Here is an 18,253-nt window from a genome sequence, read left to right as displayed (position 1 = left end):
TTTCAAAAGAAAAGAGTATTGTTGATAGGTGTGTGTATGTGTGTGTTTGCATGTGTTTATGCACATACACACAAATTATATATATACAGCAATATATGTACATATACAAACATATACATACATACATACATACATACATACATACATACATGTTTTTAAAATAATGACTATATACACACAAATAAGCAAATCCTCTTCATCACTAAGAGGTGTAGGAAGCAACAGCAATAACCAAATAAAAATAAAAAGAGAGAGATAGAAGATGAGAGAGGGGAATAATGATATTCTAATACTCAGACATCATTATTAAACTAAATCTATATAGTACTCGAATTATTGTGTCTGTAAACTTTATTGGCCAAAACATTGCATCCTAGAACAAAATCTTTTTTTAGGAAAGGTACTTTATATGGGCTAATTCACAGAATGTGTCCAAAATTTGATACCCATGACTGTGGTGGAATTTGAATTTGGCAAATTTTACAAAGCATTTTCTGACATAAGGCAAAATGCCATAAAACATTTTCTGTGCTGTAGAGTTCAACATCTGCTATTTTCAAAGCATGCACAACTCTAACCCTTTAAATTTTAAGAAGTTTTCCAGTGAAGGAATTCATTGGAAGCTGTTCCATTGTTGAAGTCATTGAAGAATCTGATAAGGAAATATCTCTGAAAGAATGACCCAACAAGTCATGACTGTATGCAAGAATACAGAAAAGCTATTCTGAATGAAAATAGTTAAATCCATTTTTCTTTCTGTATCATGCATCATCTTTCTTTCTGTGTCCATGTATGCATGTTATTGTAAAAATATCATCTGATTTTTAAAATTACTTTTATTTCAGAAAGAGGAGGAACACTTTGTCAAATTGACAATTAACATGCATGTGTTTATATATACAGGAGAAAGTATTTTAATAAATAATTAACTCTTCCTGGAATTGGTCCAAATTTGTTTATTTGCTCAAAGCTCCTGAGATTTTCCAGAAAGCAGTGAAAAGCAGAAAGCAAGTTTGAAAGAGGTTATAAACTAATCCTAGTTCCATAGAGAGCTTGGGATGGCGGGAGCAGCCAAACAGGGCTATTGGATTCATTTGCTCCAGCATCTGTTCTCTCTTTGATCAGACCAATTTAAAATCTGAGTTGTAGAAGTCTCCGTCATTATTCAAGGACATGTCTGTATCTCCATTGAAGTGAAAAGTTTAGATTGATGCTTTTCTCTTTGGAAGTGTGTTGGGAAAATCCAGTATGCTAGGTCAGATCCATTGGTGTGGATTGAAATGTTGGAGACCTCTTTTGGAAGATGTTTTGTTCATTCTGATGTTCCCAGTGATCAAAATGAAAGCACTCAAGTGTCCAGAGGTTGATCCCATTCCAATTCCACATAAATGGTATCAACCCGGTGATCTCCTCATTGGAGGAATGACTTCACAGATCATCTATGCCTTCAGTGAGCATTTATTTTATGAACATCCATCTCAGGAGCTCTATGAATTTTCAGAGTAAGAAAATCCCACACCTTTCTTCACCTAATAATTCCTTGTTGTTGTTTTTTCTCAGTTTTTCTAGATGACTACACCTGTCTCTATGAAAAAAGGTGCCTAAAGAAAGTAGAAGGAAGCTTTATATGATCAAGCAATCACTTCAGTTTCTGAGAGTTTTGGCTGTAGATTAAATAAGACTTTTGTTTCCCATCAATTTTATTTTAAATAAAATGTTATATAGATTAAACATAATGACTAAATAGCTAGATAACAAATCCTTAGGAAAGGAGATTTAATATAATGAAGAAATATTTTAAAATATACGGTTCCCTTGTTAAATAAAAGAATAGAGTTAATTTCCTTTTTCCAGAAAAGAAATGTATCCATAAGAAAGAGCATTAATATCCAATTTTAGATAAGTTCATTTAAAAGATAAAATTAGAAATTTACCTAGGATGCTGTGCATAACTGAAAAGATTATAACTAAGGAAATTTAGTAAGTTAATCTGCATAAAACACAATGCTCAAAATATTACCTGAAATTTGATTTTTTTTATTGAAATATAACATAGTGTTTGAAGCAATGAAAGGGGCAGATTTTTTTGCCCATCCGGATAGATATATTTAATAATACTTAATGAATTCATCATTGCCTTAAATGTTTTATGAGTAACTTCCTGGGGGTAATGTAAATCATGATAAAAATTCCTGTAATAAATAATAGATCAGCATTAGCTAAAAGTAAAGATTAGCAGTATCTTTCTTTTGCAACATAGGCAGAAATTAGGATTTTTTTTCATTCTTAGCTAAGTCACCCACTGAAGAGTATTTTTTCTCAAAGATTCTGGAGAATTTCACACTGCATTCTAAGCTATTGGTCTCCCTTGTAGATGCCAGTTCTTTCCCAAGCCAACTTCAAAATTATAACCTGTATTGAAGTGGGTGGGCTGTGAGGCTGGGATGGTTCTGAATCTGAAGTGGAACCACTGCAGACTCTGATTTGTTATTGTAGAAATGGGAGGGAGGGGAGAAAAATAGGGCTAATCATGTTCATTTCTTCTATTGCTTTTTTCTCCATTTATGCAGACAGATTTTACTTTCCCAGTTACTATTCAAGCATATAGTAGCATCCTTGTTGAAATGAAAGTTTAGGGTGATTATTTTTAAGAAGTGCACTGAGAAAAATCAACATGATAAATCTAAATGGGGAGAAGATGGATATGTAGGAGGTAACATTTAGAGGATCAGCATCGTAATCTTGCGTCTGATATATTGTTCTTCTCAATGTTCCCTGTGATGCAAAATAGTGATCCTTTCCCTATTCCCAAAATAGTGATCCTTTCCACATTAAAGGCACCCACCAAGTGATCTTCACAGGGGAGTGATGGCTTTTCAGATCATAAATGCTTTATGTGAGCAGTTCTTTGATGAATATATATCTCAGAAACTATCTGAGATTCTATATTACTTTTTCTCACTTTTCTGAGATCACAACATTTTGCCAGAAAAAAATAAGAGGGGCAGAGTAACATATAAACAGAATAATAGAATAACAGATTTGGAATGGACTTTGGAGATCTTCTAGTCCAACTTCTTGCTCAGACAGGAGATCCTATACCATTTCAGATAAATGGTTGTCCAATCTCTTCATAAAAGCCTCCAGTGATGGAAAACCCACAACTTCTGGAGGCAAGTCATTCCACTGATTAATTGATCTCACTATCAGGAAATTTCTCCTTAATTCTAGGCTGGGTCTCTCCTTAATTAGTTCCCATCCGTTGCTTCTTGTCCTGCCTTCAGGTGCTTTGGAGAGTAGGTTGACCCATTAACCCATTTCTTTTATGAATTTTCTGGATGGTTTTCACTCCATACTAAATGTGAAAGCTGTTCTTCCACTAAAATATCATAATATTTAGAAAGGGGAGAAGTGATGAGATTACAGATTGCCACAGAATAGTATGATACTTAAATGATGGATGAAGATTCATATAATGAAAAAAACTGTTTTTGGTGAAAGAGTAAAAATGAATGAAAAATAGGACAAGCATCTATTTTCAGTGTCTGACTTTCTTTGAAATATAGAATTATAAATATATTTTGTGAGTTCAGGGAAGATCCCATGGTAAGATAGGCAGCCAATAAATTTGGTAAAATTAAATAAATATACTTCTCATTACTTTTCTATACATTGTACAATTGTTTCATGAAAGACTTTCTGTATTTGCAGTGTGATTACAAAATTCTACCAGCATGTCCTTTCTTTTGCCTTTGCTGTCAAGGAGATCAATGAGAATGCACAAATCTTGCCCAATGTTACCCTTGGATTCCACATCTATGACAGCTACAACAATCCTAAGATGACCTATCGGACTACACTGGACTTACTTTTCAAATCAGATAGATTTCTCCCCAACTACAAATGTGGATGTCAGAAAATTATCCTGGCCATCATTGGAGGACTTGGATCAGATACCTCATCCCATATGGAAGAAATTGTAAAGTTCTACAAAATTCCACAGGCGAGTTCCATGGGTATGGGGATTTATCTTGCTCCTGTTAATTAATTTAAAGAATTAATCAATTGATTAAGTGCACCAAAGAACACTTCATTCTCATAAATCTCATCTAAGACTTAACAAGTGACTCAAAATAAAAATTGGTGTGGAACTCACATTGGCAGTGGGACAACTCACCTCAGGACAATTCAAGAATTCAATTTAATTAATATTAAATTATTAAAAAATATTTTAATTTTTGTCATTCACATTTCATTTTCTCCCTCTTTTGGCATCCTTTCTTTAATGATTCTATTCCATCATTTCTTCTATAAGAATCATTTCCTGTGGCAAGTTGGCCGTGATGAGTTGGCCTAGACCCTTCTTGATGAATGCCAATGATATTTTAACACATTTGTTGAAAAAACATCAATGCCCAGAAATTTAACCATATTCTCAAAATTTGAGAAATTAGGATCAGGTGTAAATTCTAATCTGTCAGACAATTTTTTCAAGTGATCCATAAAAATACATGACCAAAACAAAAACCTCTTTTTAACTCCTATGTATAATGTCTTTATGTTTTCTTTTAGCTCACGTATGGATCATTTCCCCTGGAAGAAATTGATAGCTGTCAATCATCTTCACTTTACTTTATGGCCCCAAATGAAGTTCCTCAGTATATCGGGATTATCCGATTGCTTCAACGATTTGGATGGAAATGGATTGGGCTCTTTGCTGCGGACACTGAGAGTGGAGAACACTTTTTGCAGAAATTGGAGCCCTTGTTTTCTGAGCAGGGAATCTGTTTAGCTTTCACACAAAGATTCCCAAAATTATTCTGTTTGGATGACTTGGGCAAATTTAATGATATAATGTTTAACTTTTATGCACATTTCACAGATGTTAAAACAAATACGTATATCATCTACGGAGAATCTTTTACACTTGCGTGGCTCACAGCTCTCAAATCTGTATGGGATGCTGCAAATAAGGAAAATGCATCTTTAAGCAAGGTGTGGATCACCACAAGCCAAATTGATTTTATGCTACCAGGATCCCAAAGGGATTGGAATCTCCAGTTTTATGATGGGGCCATTTCCTTTCAAATCCATTCAGGTGAAAATCAGGAATTCAAGGAATTTCTTCAGTCCATAAAACCATATTCAACCCCTGGAGATGGGTTTCGAAACCATTTTTGGGAGCATGCATTTGACTGCTTCTTTCCTAATTCGGGATTGTCATCATTGGGCAGTCAAGAATGCACTGGGGAAGAAGGACTGGGAAACCTTCCTGAATCTCTGTTTCAGTTACAGATGACCGGCCACAGCTACAGTATCTATAATGGTGTTAATGCTGTGGCTCTTTCTTTGCATAGCATGCTGTCAAAGGGATTAAATCTCAAAAAAATCTTTGCAGATAAAATAGCTGAATCTCCAGAACTACAACCTTTTAAGGTAACTCATCTCCAGCAAAGATTTTTTTTCTTTTCAATGAACAACATATTTCAAAATATTTTAGCTCACAAAATGAGCTAAGCATTAATTTCAGGCACAATCTGTTCAAATAGTTATGATAAAAACACTTAATGACCTTGTCTGTTCCAATTAGATTACACTGAACTTTCTTCTCAAAAAAGATTGCATCACACAATTCTGTATATCTTATTCACTGATAGGTTGACTTCTTGCTCTTTTGTGGAAAACTGGATATATAATAGTTCTTTGATTTATATTGGCATTTTGTCCAATAAAACTGCATAATGAGTTTTGGAAATAAAACATGGATTTATGTTGATTTCTTTTACTTTGTTAATTCAACTTCATTGCTTTCTTTTTCCTCTTTCAAGTAGCTCCACCAATTTCTTCAAGACATTTCTTTCAACAATGCAGCAGGACAGGGAATATCTTTTAATGAGAAGAGGGAAGTTGCAGGTGGATTTAGCATCATCAATATGATCGCTTTTCCAAACAAGTCCATCAGGACGGTGCAAGTTGGAAAGCTAGATCCTGATGCATCTTATGGAAATGAATTGATCATTAATGAAAATCTGATAGAATGGCACAAAGGTTTTAATCAGGTATGGAAATGCATAAATGTATTTTCTTTACAACTTCTTTAAATAATGGAAAAGGTTTCAGTTAAAATGGATCTCTGCTGGTCATGATTCTCTTTATAGCAGGGGTATCAAATTTGCAATGTCACGTGATGTGTCACAACTTATCGTGACTTTTTTTCCATTGCCAGCAATAGGGTGGGTGCAGTTTAGCTATAATGCATGCAGCCCATGGGCCGGCAGTTTGACACCCCCACTTTATAGGGTGCCTAGTTGAATGTATTTTCAGCTGATGAAACAGCCGAATAACTTGGCAATTACCTGTGCAAACTTTTTCATGTTATGAGTAGGTTCTTCCGGTTTCTTTGTGTAATGAATACTGTCACCCTGGATATTGGAAGAGAAAATCTGAAGAGAAAAGCTTCTGCTGCTACGATTGTGTCCCATGTCAACAGGGGAAGATTTCAAGCAAGATAGGTCAGTTATGGACCTATATAAAAATCTGAGAACAAAGGAATTGTTTCATCAAATATTACCATTGGTTGAGCTGCACATATTTATTTCTTACTAAAACTGAGGTTTTCTAGCCTGTAAAGCAAGAAGCATGGGTAACCCCTATAAATCTCAGTTATTTATTTCTTACTAAAATTGAGGTTTTTGAGCCTGTAAAGCAAGGAATATGGGAAACCTAATCTTAACCCTAAATCTAACCCTATAAATCTCAGTTATTAATAATTTCAGTTATTAATAACCACTCAGGTTTTAAAATAATATATCTTGCAGAATACTGTAAACCACACAAAATCTCTTCTTTTATTGTCCTTTTGTGCCAGATATAAGAATACAGAGTGGGATACAAACATTATTTTTTTGATGGTCCTGTAGATCTCTTCTGTGGACCAAGACTGTATAGTGGTCCAACAATATTTTCTAAGGTTGTCATCCAAATACTGCATTGCAATATAATGCATATTGAGGGGAAGAAAATTGAACATTATCTAATTAATTGTTGTAAAATTTAATGGAAAAGTTCAATATTCAACATGATATAACTGTTGTGTAGAGGACACTTTCAACCAGTATATATAATATGAAATCTTTCCATTCTTTATGACACTGTCTACAAAGAAATTGTTTCATCATTTTTTTTATTGTTAAGAATGATTCTTTAGTGCAGGAAGTAATTAACTAATGTTAATCTTATTGAGTAATATTCCCCAAATTTTGAAAATATCATAGTGGCTTTCAAAATATTGAGAGCACCATTTTCAAAACACTTCCTCCAAATTTCAAGGAAATACAAACTGGGAAAATAATTATTTTTTAATTCATTTTAGATATAGGGTTTTCATTTGGAAACTATATATACATACCCCATAGAGCAGTGGTTCTCAACCTTCCTAATGCCGCGACCCTTTAATTCAGTTCCTCATGTTGTAGTGACCCCCAACCATAAAATTATTTTTGTTGCTACTTCATAACTGTAATTTTGCTACTGTTATGAATTGTAATGTAAATATCTGATATGCAGGATGTATTTTCATTGTTACAAATTGAACATAATTCTATTCTATTCTATTCTATTCTATTCTATTCTATGCTATGCTATTCTATTCTATTCTATTCTATTCTATTCTATTCTATTCTATTCTATTCTATTCTATTCTATTCTATTCTATTCTTCTATTCTATTCTATTCTATTCTATTCTACTCTATTCCATATTGTCTATTCTATTCTCTCTTCCATATTGTCTATTCTATTCTGTTCTGTTCTGTTCTGTTCTGTTCTGTTCTGTTTTATTCTGTTCCGTTCCGTTCCGTTCCGTTCCATTCCATTTCTTATTCTGTTCTGTTCCATTCCATTTCTTATTCTATTCTATTCTATTCTATTCTATTCTATTCTATTCTATTCTATTCTATTCTATTCTATTCTATTCTATTCTACTCTACTCTACTCTACTCTACTCTACTCTACTCTACTCTACTCTAATCTACTCTACTCTATTCTGGTCTGGTCTATATTCTATTCTATTCTATTCTATTCTATTCTATTGTATTCTATTCTATTCTATTTAGAAAATTTAGGATAGTCTTCTTCCTGGTTATTCGAAAAAGATTCAGTTATAGAAATGACAACTTTCCAATCATTCTCTACATCTCCCAGCTTTGCATTTGGAGTGAAATGAATCCCAAATTGACCTTAGTATATTTTATTATTTTATTTCAAAACGGCCAGAGAGGAGGGTAATTTCCCTAAGAACCGCCCACCATGGCACTGGAGGAGCTCCTGTCTCTCAGCCCCGCCCCTTTCGAGGAGGAGAGTTCAGGTGGGGGGAGCAGAGGGAAAGCGTTCTCTTCTCACAGAGGAAATTGGCCTCGGTGGCTCACTGTATGCGAAGCCTTAAGCAGCGTGAGAGTTGGAAAAGCGAGGGGTTCCCCTTTCCATCCCTGCTGTGGCGCTTGCAGCTTGGTGGGTTGGTACTTTCATGCTTGCGGGATTCAAAACATCACAATGGCTCAGAACGTTCAGAGTGTTACATTGTCTCTCACGCTGCCCATCACTTGCCACATTTGCCTGGGGGACCGCGCGGAGTGGAACATGTCCGGCGCCGATGCCCCACTCCATTGCAAAATACGTGTGGGATGCAGGAAAAAGCCCCCTCGGTGGGGGAGAGGAGGAGAAGCGCTTTTAATTCCATGCATTCGTTCTTCTTTTTCTCCCCCCCTCCGCCCATTTCTTGCATGGCTTTGAATGGGCGATTATTTCTGAATTCTAGCTTTGTCCCTAGTTTTGGAAACGGCTCGCCGAAAACTTTATAAGCAGAGTGTCAAGCCCCTGGGCTTGACATGAACTGGTGGGGGACAGGGAAGGAGCAGCCAGCAGCCAGCCGACGTCTGTATGCCACCCCGGGGTACCACCCGGATCCCGAGGACCACCTGGGAGTCGGCAAGGCCGCCATGCACCGCGGTCACCTCCCTCCATTGACACGGATGCCGGGGAAGTCCCTACCGCCGGCTGGGCATCAGAGGCATGCCAGCCGGACGCCAGAGGGACTGTCTCTTCCTTTAGCTGCCCCTCGCTCTCACTGGACACAGGGGGAGTCCCAAAAATCAGCTGGGCATCGGTGGCAAGTCAGCCAGACGCCGGAGGAACTGCCTCCCACCGCGGCTGCCTCTCCCTCTCGCCAGGCGCCGGGGGGAATCCCCAGAAGCCAGCTGGGCGACAGAGATGCCACCGCCCCTCCTGTGTTGCCGGTGGTCAGGGGAGGCTTCCAGTTGCCGGGGGGAGCTATGGTCTCGTAGAAGAGCGTGGAGTCTCAGTTCCTAAGACCATCGGAAATATGTGTTTTCTGATGGTCTTAGGTGACCCCTGTGAAAAGGTTGTTCGACCCCCAAAGGGGTCGTGACCCATAGGTTGAGAACTGCTGCCATAGAGGAATTTTAGGTATTTGGTGGATAAGTGAACCTTTTCCCCTACAGTAAAAGGTTTTGGTTCGATCCTCTTTTTATCTGCTTGAATTTTATATGCTTGCCTAGTCTCATCTAAGGCTTTCCTGACAATTGGCCAGGTGTTCTTTAATTGTGCAATCTACTCCTTTAACAAAGGGATGGCAGGTTTTGCAGAGGAAAGTTCTGGCATTGGATTAAAACTACTTGGCTACTTGGAACAGAGTATAGCCCCTGCTGGAGTGAACAGCATTATTGTAGGTGACTTTGGTGAATGGAAGTAGGTCAGTCCAGTTGTTCTGCTGGTAATTAATAAAGCATCTTAAATATTGTTCTAGTACTGAGGTTGACCATTCAGTGCCACCATTCGTTTGCGGATGATGACTAGATAACAGTCCCTGGGTGGTCCCTAACAGAGCTAGGAATTCTTTCCAGAACTCTGATGTGAATTGCACTCCTCTATTGGATATAATGTGCTTGGAATAACCTTTGGAATACAGCTACAGAGAGAAAGATCACAAAATAAATATCAGGCTTTAAATAGTCACGTAAAATATTTATGAAAAAGTGGTAAGTAGGAAATAAGTGAGCTTTCTTTTGATCTTTTATCTAGATACAGAAGATTGTTTCAAATGTCCTGAAGATCAATATCCAAACAAGGATCAAGATCAATGCCTTAACAAAACAATGAGTTTCCTGTCCTTTGAAGAACCTTCAGGGATTAGTCTGGCCTCAGCTGCTGTTTCCTTCTCCCTCCTGACAATCAGTGTGCTCGGAATTTTCCTTAAGCGTAGAGATACTCCCATTGTCAAGGCCAACAACCGGGACCTCACTTACACACTACTCATTGCCCTTCTGCTCTGTTTTTTCTGTTCCTTGTTATTCTTTAGTCAACCAGGGAAAGTAATCTGCCTTCTCCGTCAACCATTATTTGGCATCATCTTTTCAGCTGCAGTTTCTTGTGTGTTAGCTAAAACTATTACTGTGGTTATAGCTTTCATGGCTACTAAGCCAGGTTCTTCAATGAGAAAATGGTTGGGGAAAAAATTGTCTCTTTCCATTGTCCTTTCTTGTTCTTTTTTTCAAGCTGGACTTTGCATTCTCTGGCTGGCAACATCTCCTCCATTCCCTGAGTTAGACATGCACTCCCTTAAAGAAATCATGATTTTGCAATGCAACGAAGGCTCCATCTTCATGTTCTATTGTGTCCTAGGCTACTTGGGCTTCTTGGCTATTGCCAGCTTTATTGTGGCTTTTCTTGCCCGTAATTTACCTGACAGCTTTAATGAAGCCAAGTTCATCACTTTCAGCATGTTGGTGTTCTGCAGTGTGTGGATCTCCTTTGTTCCAACCTATCTGAGCACCAAAGGAAAAGCCATGGTGGCTGTGGAGATCTTCTCCATCTTGTCTTCCAGTGCTGGGTTATTGGGATGTATCTTTTCCCCCAAATGTTTCATCATTGTCTTCAGGCCAGAACTTAATAGCAGACACCAACTAATCAAACAAAATAATTAAATTAGGTCTATATTTTTTATGACTTACATGGGAAGTAAATTAGCAAAGGAAAATTAAAGATTGGTCTTATGGTCTTCAGCAGCTTCATCATGGATTTTGTTGCCTATAAATTATCTGTCATCTTCTGATAAACAAATTCATTGCTTTTAGCATGTTTGTTTCTTCAGGGTGTGCACCATCTTTCTGTCAACCTATCTGAGCACTAAAGGGAAATTAATGGTAGCCATGGAGATCTTTTCCATATGCTTTACTTGTGCTGCTTTACTTGGATGTATCTTTTCCCCCTTAAATGTTTATAATTGTGCTGACATCTAAAATAAACAACAGGGAGCAATTAATAAAAATAATCATTAAGTATTTTTTATTTATTTATAAAATTTATTGGCTGAGCATCTTACCCCAGGTAACTCTAATGATGTATTTTCTCAGTATATTGCCAAATTCTTACATTATATGATATGTTAGCCATTAATTGTGCTTTCAGTTCAGGAAGGAAGGAAGGAAGGAAGGAAGAAAGAAAGAAAGAAAGAAAGAAAGAAAGAAAGAAAGAAAGAAAGAAAGAAAGAAAGAAAGAAAGAAAGAGTTGAAAGAAAAATCTTCATCAGGGTCCAGTCTAAGAAAGATGGCTCTAGGAAAGCTGGAAGCGATGGGTTTTTATACCTTCTTGGGCTTTTGTGTTTGGAATTGTTCCTGTGGCATGAAATTTGACCTGAGTCTGAGTGTGTATTTTTGGTATTCTGGTGGTGGTGGGTTAATCCTATTAGATCCCAAAGGTCATATTCCAAGCTTCCTGGCTCCAATCATTCTGACAAGATTATCACATCTGCATTTCTGCAGACCTGGTTTCTGTTTGGGGCAGAGAGACTTGGAGGGTGGTGGTTTCTGCCTTTAAAATATTTATTTCTCTGGGTGGGGGGCTGACTTCCCACAAAAAGAAGGAGGGAAGGAAGTCATAATATTTCTGAAATACATACATACATACATACATACATACATACATATATACATACATACACACATACACACATACACAATAGATGTGAAAAAATTCTCTGAATTATTATCAGAGAATTATTATAGGTTTTTAAAATAATGACTATATACACAAATAAGCAAATCCTCTTCATCACTAAGAGGTATAGCAATAACCAAAGAAAAATAAAAGTTTGTTTAACTTATTGTTGGGTTAAAAAAAATATAAGCACTTGGAAATTTAGCAGGCTAAAAGAATGAATGTGTGCATGTGGTACATCATTTGCTAAAGTATGAAGGCTCTGCAACAGAGAGTTTGAAACTAGTGGTAGTTAAGTGAAGTGTAATGGAGATTAACAAAAAGATGTGATTTGATAATCTAATTTTTATATTCAATCAATCAATTAATCAATTATTATAAAATAATTAAATGAATTTTAAAAAGTGTTAAAACAATAAAACCATTCACAAAATAAATAAGTACAAATAGCAATAGCAATAGCACTTAGACTTATATACCACTTCAGTGCTTTACAGCCCTCTCTACAGAGTCAGCATATGGCCCCCAACAATCTGGGTCCTAATTTTACTGACCTTGGAAGGATGAAAGGCTGAGTCAACCTTGAACCAGTGAGACTTGAACTGCAGAACTGCTGGCAGTCAGCAGAAGTAGCCTTCATTGTAATCACTGTACTGCCAGTATCAGCCATGATGATTAATCAGCTACTAGTAAAGCCAAGTAATGGGTCCCATATATATTCTAAGTCCCAGGGTACATATTCACATTTTTAAAGCTTTCCAAAAAGCTAACATGGATCTGTTTTAATCTCTGAGTGGAGAATACTCCATAAAATAACGGTTAAAGAGGAAAAAAACCTGTGTTCTTGTACTTGCCAGTGAACACTGTTTGGCTGATGTAATCGGCAGCATGCCTAATCTGTTGGATTGAATGGGAATCTCTTGAAAAAATATTCTTCAGATGATCCTGTCCCAAGCCATATAGGGCTTTAAAGGTGACAATCACTACCTTGAATTGTACCTAGAAACACACCAGCAGCCAGTGCAACTTACAAAATAATGCTTGATGTGCAAATGTTCTTCAGGAGCAAGCCTCATGTAGAACACAATACAGTAATCTAAGCAAGAGATTAACAAGGGCTTGTGTGATGGTGAAATGAACCTCTTAGCCCAGGAATGGACACAACTGGTGCACTTCCTGAAGATGTGTAAAGGGTCGCCAAGCCACAGTTGCCACCTGCTTTTCAAGTAGGAGCTGTGAGTCTAGGAGAAGCCTCAGATTGTACAATGGGTCTGTCTGGGGTAGGGCCACCCCATCCAGAAACTAGAGATGGAAGAATCTTGTTTCCAGAAGATCCAAATACACAGCTACTCCATTTTTCTAGGACTGAGTCAGAGTCTGTTCACCCTATCCAGACTCAAATAGTCTTCAGACACAGGATGGTTAATCCACAGCACCACTCAAGGGGCCTGGAGTAGAGATATAAAGCTGAGTATCATCACCATGCTGATGATATATCACCCCAAACTGATAAATTACCTCATGCAATGATTTCATGTTAAAAAGGACAGGAGAAAGAACCAAGCCCTGAGGCACCCTCAAAGTAGGGGTCATGGCCAGATTCTCCTTGCTTATCAACACCAACTGAAGCCAATTAAGAGGAAGGAGGAGAACCAGCACAAAACAATACCACTCATCCCCAATTCCTGGAGCTGGTCTAGACTGATACTATGATTGATGTTTTTGAATGCTTTTAAGAGGTCAAAAAGAGACAGATGGATGTACCCCCTCCATCTCATATAGTCCAACCCCCTGCTCAGGCAGGAAACCCTATACCATTTCAGACATATGATTGTCCAATCTCTTATTAAAAACTTCCAGTGTTAGAGCATTCACAACTTCTGGAGGCAAGTTGTTCATCACCGGAGGTGATCATGTCTTTCTAACCCTGCCTCCTCCCCCCCCCCCGAGCCAGATGACCTGCCATCCTACCATTCATTCACCTGTACCTCGACTACAACAGGCATAAGGGGTGTGAGTTATATTATATATTAATTCTAGTTTTTCCTCTTCATTTTATCACTTTCAGATGAGAATCAAAGGATTTTTAAGTGATAAAGTGATTGGTAGGATGGCAGGTCACCTGGCTCAGGGGGGGAGGGAGGCAGGGTTAGAAAGACATGTTCACCTCCAGAAGTTGTGAATGCTCTAACACTGGAAGTTTTTAATAAGAGATTGGACAATCATATGTCTGAAATGGTATAGGGTTTCTTGCCTGAGCAGGGGGTTGCAATTGTTCTTACATGCTGATAAAACTTTAGTTTGTTAGGATGTTTTCAGATTTCTCCTAGAAGATGTTGTGGATTTAATAAAACAACACTAACAAAAGATAGCAAACATCTAGGTTATTTGGACATAGAATTATATATTCCATTCTGTATTTGAGTTATCTAAGGAAGTTTTGTTACTTTTGATTTTAAATAATCTTGAAATATTGGAATACCTGGATAGCTAGCCTAACACCCTTCTCCTCTCACCTCAACAACACAATTTATAAACAGCATAATAAAATATCTACCCCAGACAGATCCAGCATAGCATCTGGAAGTCTTGTATGCTTAGCTCCTTCTGGAAGAACAGATGGCAGCCATGGCCAGGAACAATTTTACACAGCCATAGCCAGGAGGATCTTTACATGCAATTTGGAATTAAGGAGAAACTTCTAAACAGTGAGGACAATTAACCAGTGGAACAGCTTGCCTTCAGAAATCATGGGTGCTCCATCACTGGAGGTTTTTGAGAAGAGATTAGACAGTCACCTGTCTGAAATGGTATAGATCCTTTCCAGCTCTATTCTATTCTACTATTCAGTCATTCCTGGACTGAGAAATTCTGCTCACTGTCACTCATGCCTTATTGAGCTCCTATCTGAACTATTGCAATGTGTTCCACAATGGGCTGCCTTTGAAGATCATCTGGAAGCTTCAGTTAATGTACAATGCAGTGGCATGTGTAAGCTATGTAAACCTTTAAATTGCTGCTCTTGTCAGCTGTGTTGGTTGCCCATTTGCTTCTTGATCTCATTCAAGGTGTTGATTTTGATCTTTGAAGACTTTCATGGCATCAACCTGGATTATAATAATAATAATAATAATAATAATAATAATAATAATAATAATAATAATAATAATAATAATAATAATGATGATGATGATGATGATGATGATGATGATGATGATGATGATGATGATGATGATGATGATGATGATGACGATGATGATGGAAGGGACCTTGGAGGTCATCTAATCCAACCCCTGCTCAGGCAGGAAACCCTATACCATTTCAGACAAATGACTGTCTAATCTCTTCTTAAAAACGTCCAGTGTTGAAGCATTCACAGCTTCTGGAGGCAAGTTGTTCCACTGATTAATTGTTCTAACTGTCAGGACGTTTCTCCTTAGTTCTAGATTGCTTCTCTCTTTGGTCAGTTTCCATCCATTGCTTCTTGTCTTGCCTTCAGGTGCTTTGGAGAATAGCTTGACTCCCCCTTCTTTGTGACAACCCCTGAGATATTGGAACACTGCTATCAGGTCACACCTCGTCCTTCTCTTCATTAAACTAGACATACCCAATTCCAGCAACTGTTCCTTATATGTTTTAGCCTCCAGCCCCCTAATCATCTTCGTTGCTCTTCTCTGTACTCTTTCTAGAGTCTTAACATGTTTTGACCAAAACTGGATGCAGTATTCCAAGTGTGGCCTGCATCATCCAATCATATCTGCTCACTCCATCATGTCTGGAAGAAGAGGTAAGCCAAATTTTGCATCTCCTAGGGATGTTGGAAGTTGGATTCCAAATTGATGGAGTTAAGACAAAAACTAAATATTGACTGATTTCAATCAAATTTATATGCTGCTTTATCTTCAAATCATGTATGTAAATACATTTCATTAAAATCATTTTGCTTCCTGAATACAGAACTAACCTGCCTATTAGGAATCATACTAACTGTATAATCTTTAAAGTTTGATTAAACTAAAATAATTCTGCATGTATTACTTGGATACTCATATTCTTCACTTAAACTTGACAATATTATTGGTAAATTATATTTACATGTTTTAATTTCTTTTTATTAATTAATTGTTCCCTGTTGTTCAATTCTGGCCTCAGCACAATGATGAAGCATTTTGGGAAAAAGATACATCCCAGTAAAACAGCACTGGAGGACAAGATGTAGAAGATCTCCACAGCCACCATGGCTTTCCCTCTAGTGCTCTGGTAGGTTGCCACAAAGGACACCCACACACTGCAAAAAGCTAACATACTGAAAGTAATAAATTTGGCTTCATTAAAGTTGTCAGGTAAATTACGGGCAAGGAATGCCACAACAAAGCTGGCAGTAGCCAAGAAACCCAGATAGCCCAGGACGCAATAAAACATGAGAATGAAACCTTCGTTGCATTGCAAAATCATGGTTTCCATAAGGGAATGCATATCTAACTCAGGGAATGGAGGAAAGTTTGCCAACCATACAATACAGATGTTGGCTTGGAAAAGAGAGCAGGAAAGAACAATAAAAAGGGCCAATCTTTTTCCTATCCATTTCCTCATTTTGGAGCCTGGCTTGGTGGCCATGAAAGCCATAATCACAGTGAGGGTTTTGCCCCAAATACAAGAAACAGCCACTGAAAAAACAATAACAAAAGTTGGTTGCCGAAGACAACAGGTGACTTTCCCTGGTTGACCAAGAAATAACAAGGAAGAAAGAAAGCAGAGCAAAAGAGCCACAAGAAGAATGTAAGTCAGGTCTCGATTGTTGGCTTTAACTATAGGAGTATCTTTGTACTTCAAAAAAGTTCCAAGAATCCAGGCTGTCATCGTAGAAAAAGCAATAGCAGCTGATGCCAAAGAAATCCCTAAAGTTTCTTCAAAGGAGAGGAAACTCATTGTTTTGTTAAGACATTGATCTTGCTCTTTGCTTGGATATTGATCTTCAGGACATTTAAAACAATCTTCCATCTCTAGATTAAAAGGAAAAAAAGGTCATATTAATTCATTATTATTTATTTCTGGAAATACAGAGAAACCTGTCTGATAACTGGATGCTTGCCTTGGTAGGACCACACTTGAAACTTTGCATCCAGTTTTGGTCACCATGAAAAAAAAAAAGATGCTGAGACTCTATAAAGTGTGCAGAGAAGAGAACAAAGATGTTTAGGAGACTGGAGGCTAAAACATATAAGGAACGGTTGCTGGAATTGGGTGTGTCTAGTTTAATGAAAAGAAGGACAAGGGGGGACATGATAGCAGTGTTCCAATATCTCAGGGGCTGCCACAAAGAAGAGGGGGGCCAACCTATTTTCCAAAGCACTTGAAGGCAGACAAGAAGCAATGGATGGAAACTAATCAAGGAGCGAAGCAATCTAGAACTAAGGAAAAATTTCCTGACAGTGAGGACAATTAATCAGTGGAACACCTTACCTTCAGAAGATGTGAGTGCTCAAACACTAAAGGTTTTTAAGAAGAAATTGGGCAGTCATTTGTCTGAAATGGTATAAGGTTTCCTGCTTCAGCAGGGGGTTGGACTAGAAGATCTCCAAGATCCCTTCCAACTCTTTTATTATATTATCTACTACTTATAAGTTTCATCTGCGTTGAGTTATGTATGTCCTTACATTCCAATGTTATAAAGAAAAGAGTTATTGTTTTTTAATTGTTTGTATATGGGGTTTTTATTTTTGTAAGCCACCTAGATTCCCTGTGCTGACCACAGGTTGAGAAGCAATGGTCCATATAAATGACCAGCATAATGATTTATTAATTCTGATCCACACATTTGTTTTAAACCTCAGTCAACTGACCCATCTTGTTTGAAATCTTTCCTTCTGGACATGGAACACAGTCATAGCAGCAGAATTTTTTCCCTTCTATTATTCTCTTCCAATATCCTGGGTGACAATATTCATTACAAAGAGAAATGGGAAGAGTCTGCAAATAACATAAAAGGTGTTTAATAAGAAGAGGATAGGTTTTGATTCTTTTATTCATCTGAAAATAAAGTAAATTGTATATCCCATTAAAAAAAGTATTAGTCTATGGAATAATTTTTAATCTGACTTGTCATCCAGCATTTAAAGAAGCTCTTGTATTTATAAACCAATTCTACATGCATAGTTTTAGATCATTTTATTTTTAAAATAAAAACATAATGTTGCACTATGTGTCAAGCACTGGGGAAATTTATTTATTTATTTATTTATT

The 18,253-nt window shown here is 37.3% G+C and overlaps 2 protein-coding genes across 2 annotated transcripts in view; one reads left to right on the top strand and one right to left on the bottom strand.

Annotated features, from left to right (window-relative positions):
- Positions 1-1,338: 1,338 nt before the first annotated feature.
- On the top strand, positions 1,339-10,998 carry LOC114923373 (vomeronasal type-2 receptor 26-like). The gene is made up of 6 exons (XM_029286256.1): positions 1,339-1,502; positions 3,712-4,003; positions 4,573-5,436; positions 5,832-6,059; positions 6,386-6,512; positions 10,097-10,998. The coding sequence occupies exons 1-6, from the start codon at positions 1,339-1,341 to the stop codon at positions 10,996-10,998; spliced, it is 2,577 nt and encodes an 858-aa protein (XP_029142089.1).
- Positions 10,999-16,084: 5,086 nt separating this feature from the next.
- LOC107297233 (vomeronasal type-2 receptor 26-like) overlaps positions 16,085-18,253 on the bottom strand; it is an 8,397-nt gene continuing 6,228 nt past the window's right edge. The window contains exons 4-5 of the mRNA XM_015826592.1: positions 17,854-17,980; positions 16,085-17,013 (exon numbers count right to left, since the gene is read on the bottom strand). Coding sequence (XP_015682078.1) covers positions 16,085-17,013; positions 17,854-17,980 — 1,056 coding nt within the window. The remainder of the gene's footprint in view (positions 17,014-17,853; positions 17,981-18,253) is intronic.

The sequence above is a fragment of the Protobothrops mucrosquamatus genome, unplaced genomic scaffold, assembly GCF_001527695.2.
Source record: "Protobothrops mucrosquamatus isolate PMUCROS unplaced genomic scaffold, P.Mucros_1.0 scaffold3197, whole genome shotgun sequence".
NCBI lineage: Eukaryota > Metazoa > Chordata > Lepidosauria > Squamata > Viperidae > Protobothrops > Protobothrops mucrosquamatus.
This window is presented reverse-complemented; position numbering and strand designations above follow the sequence as displayed.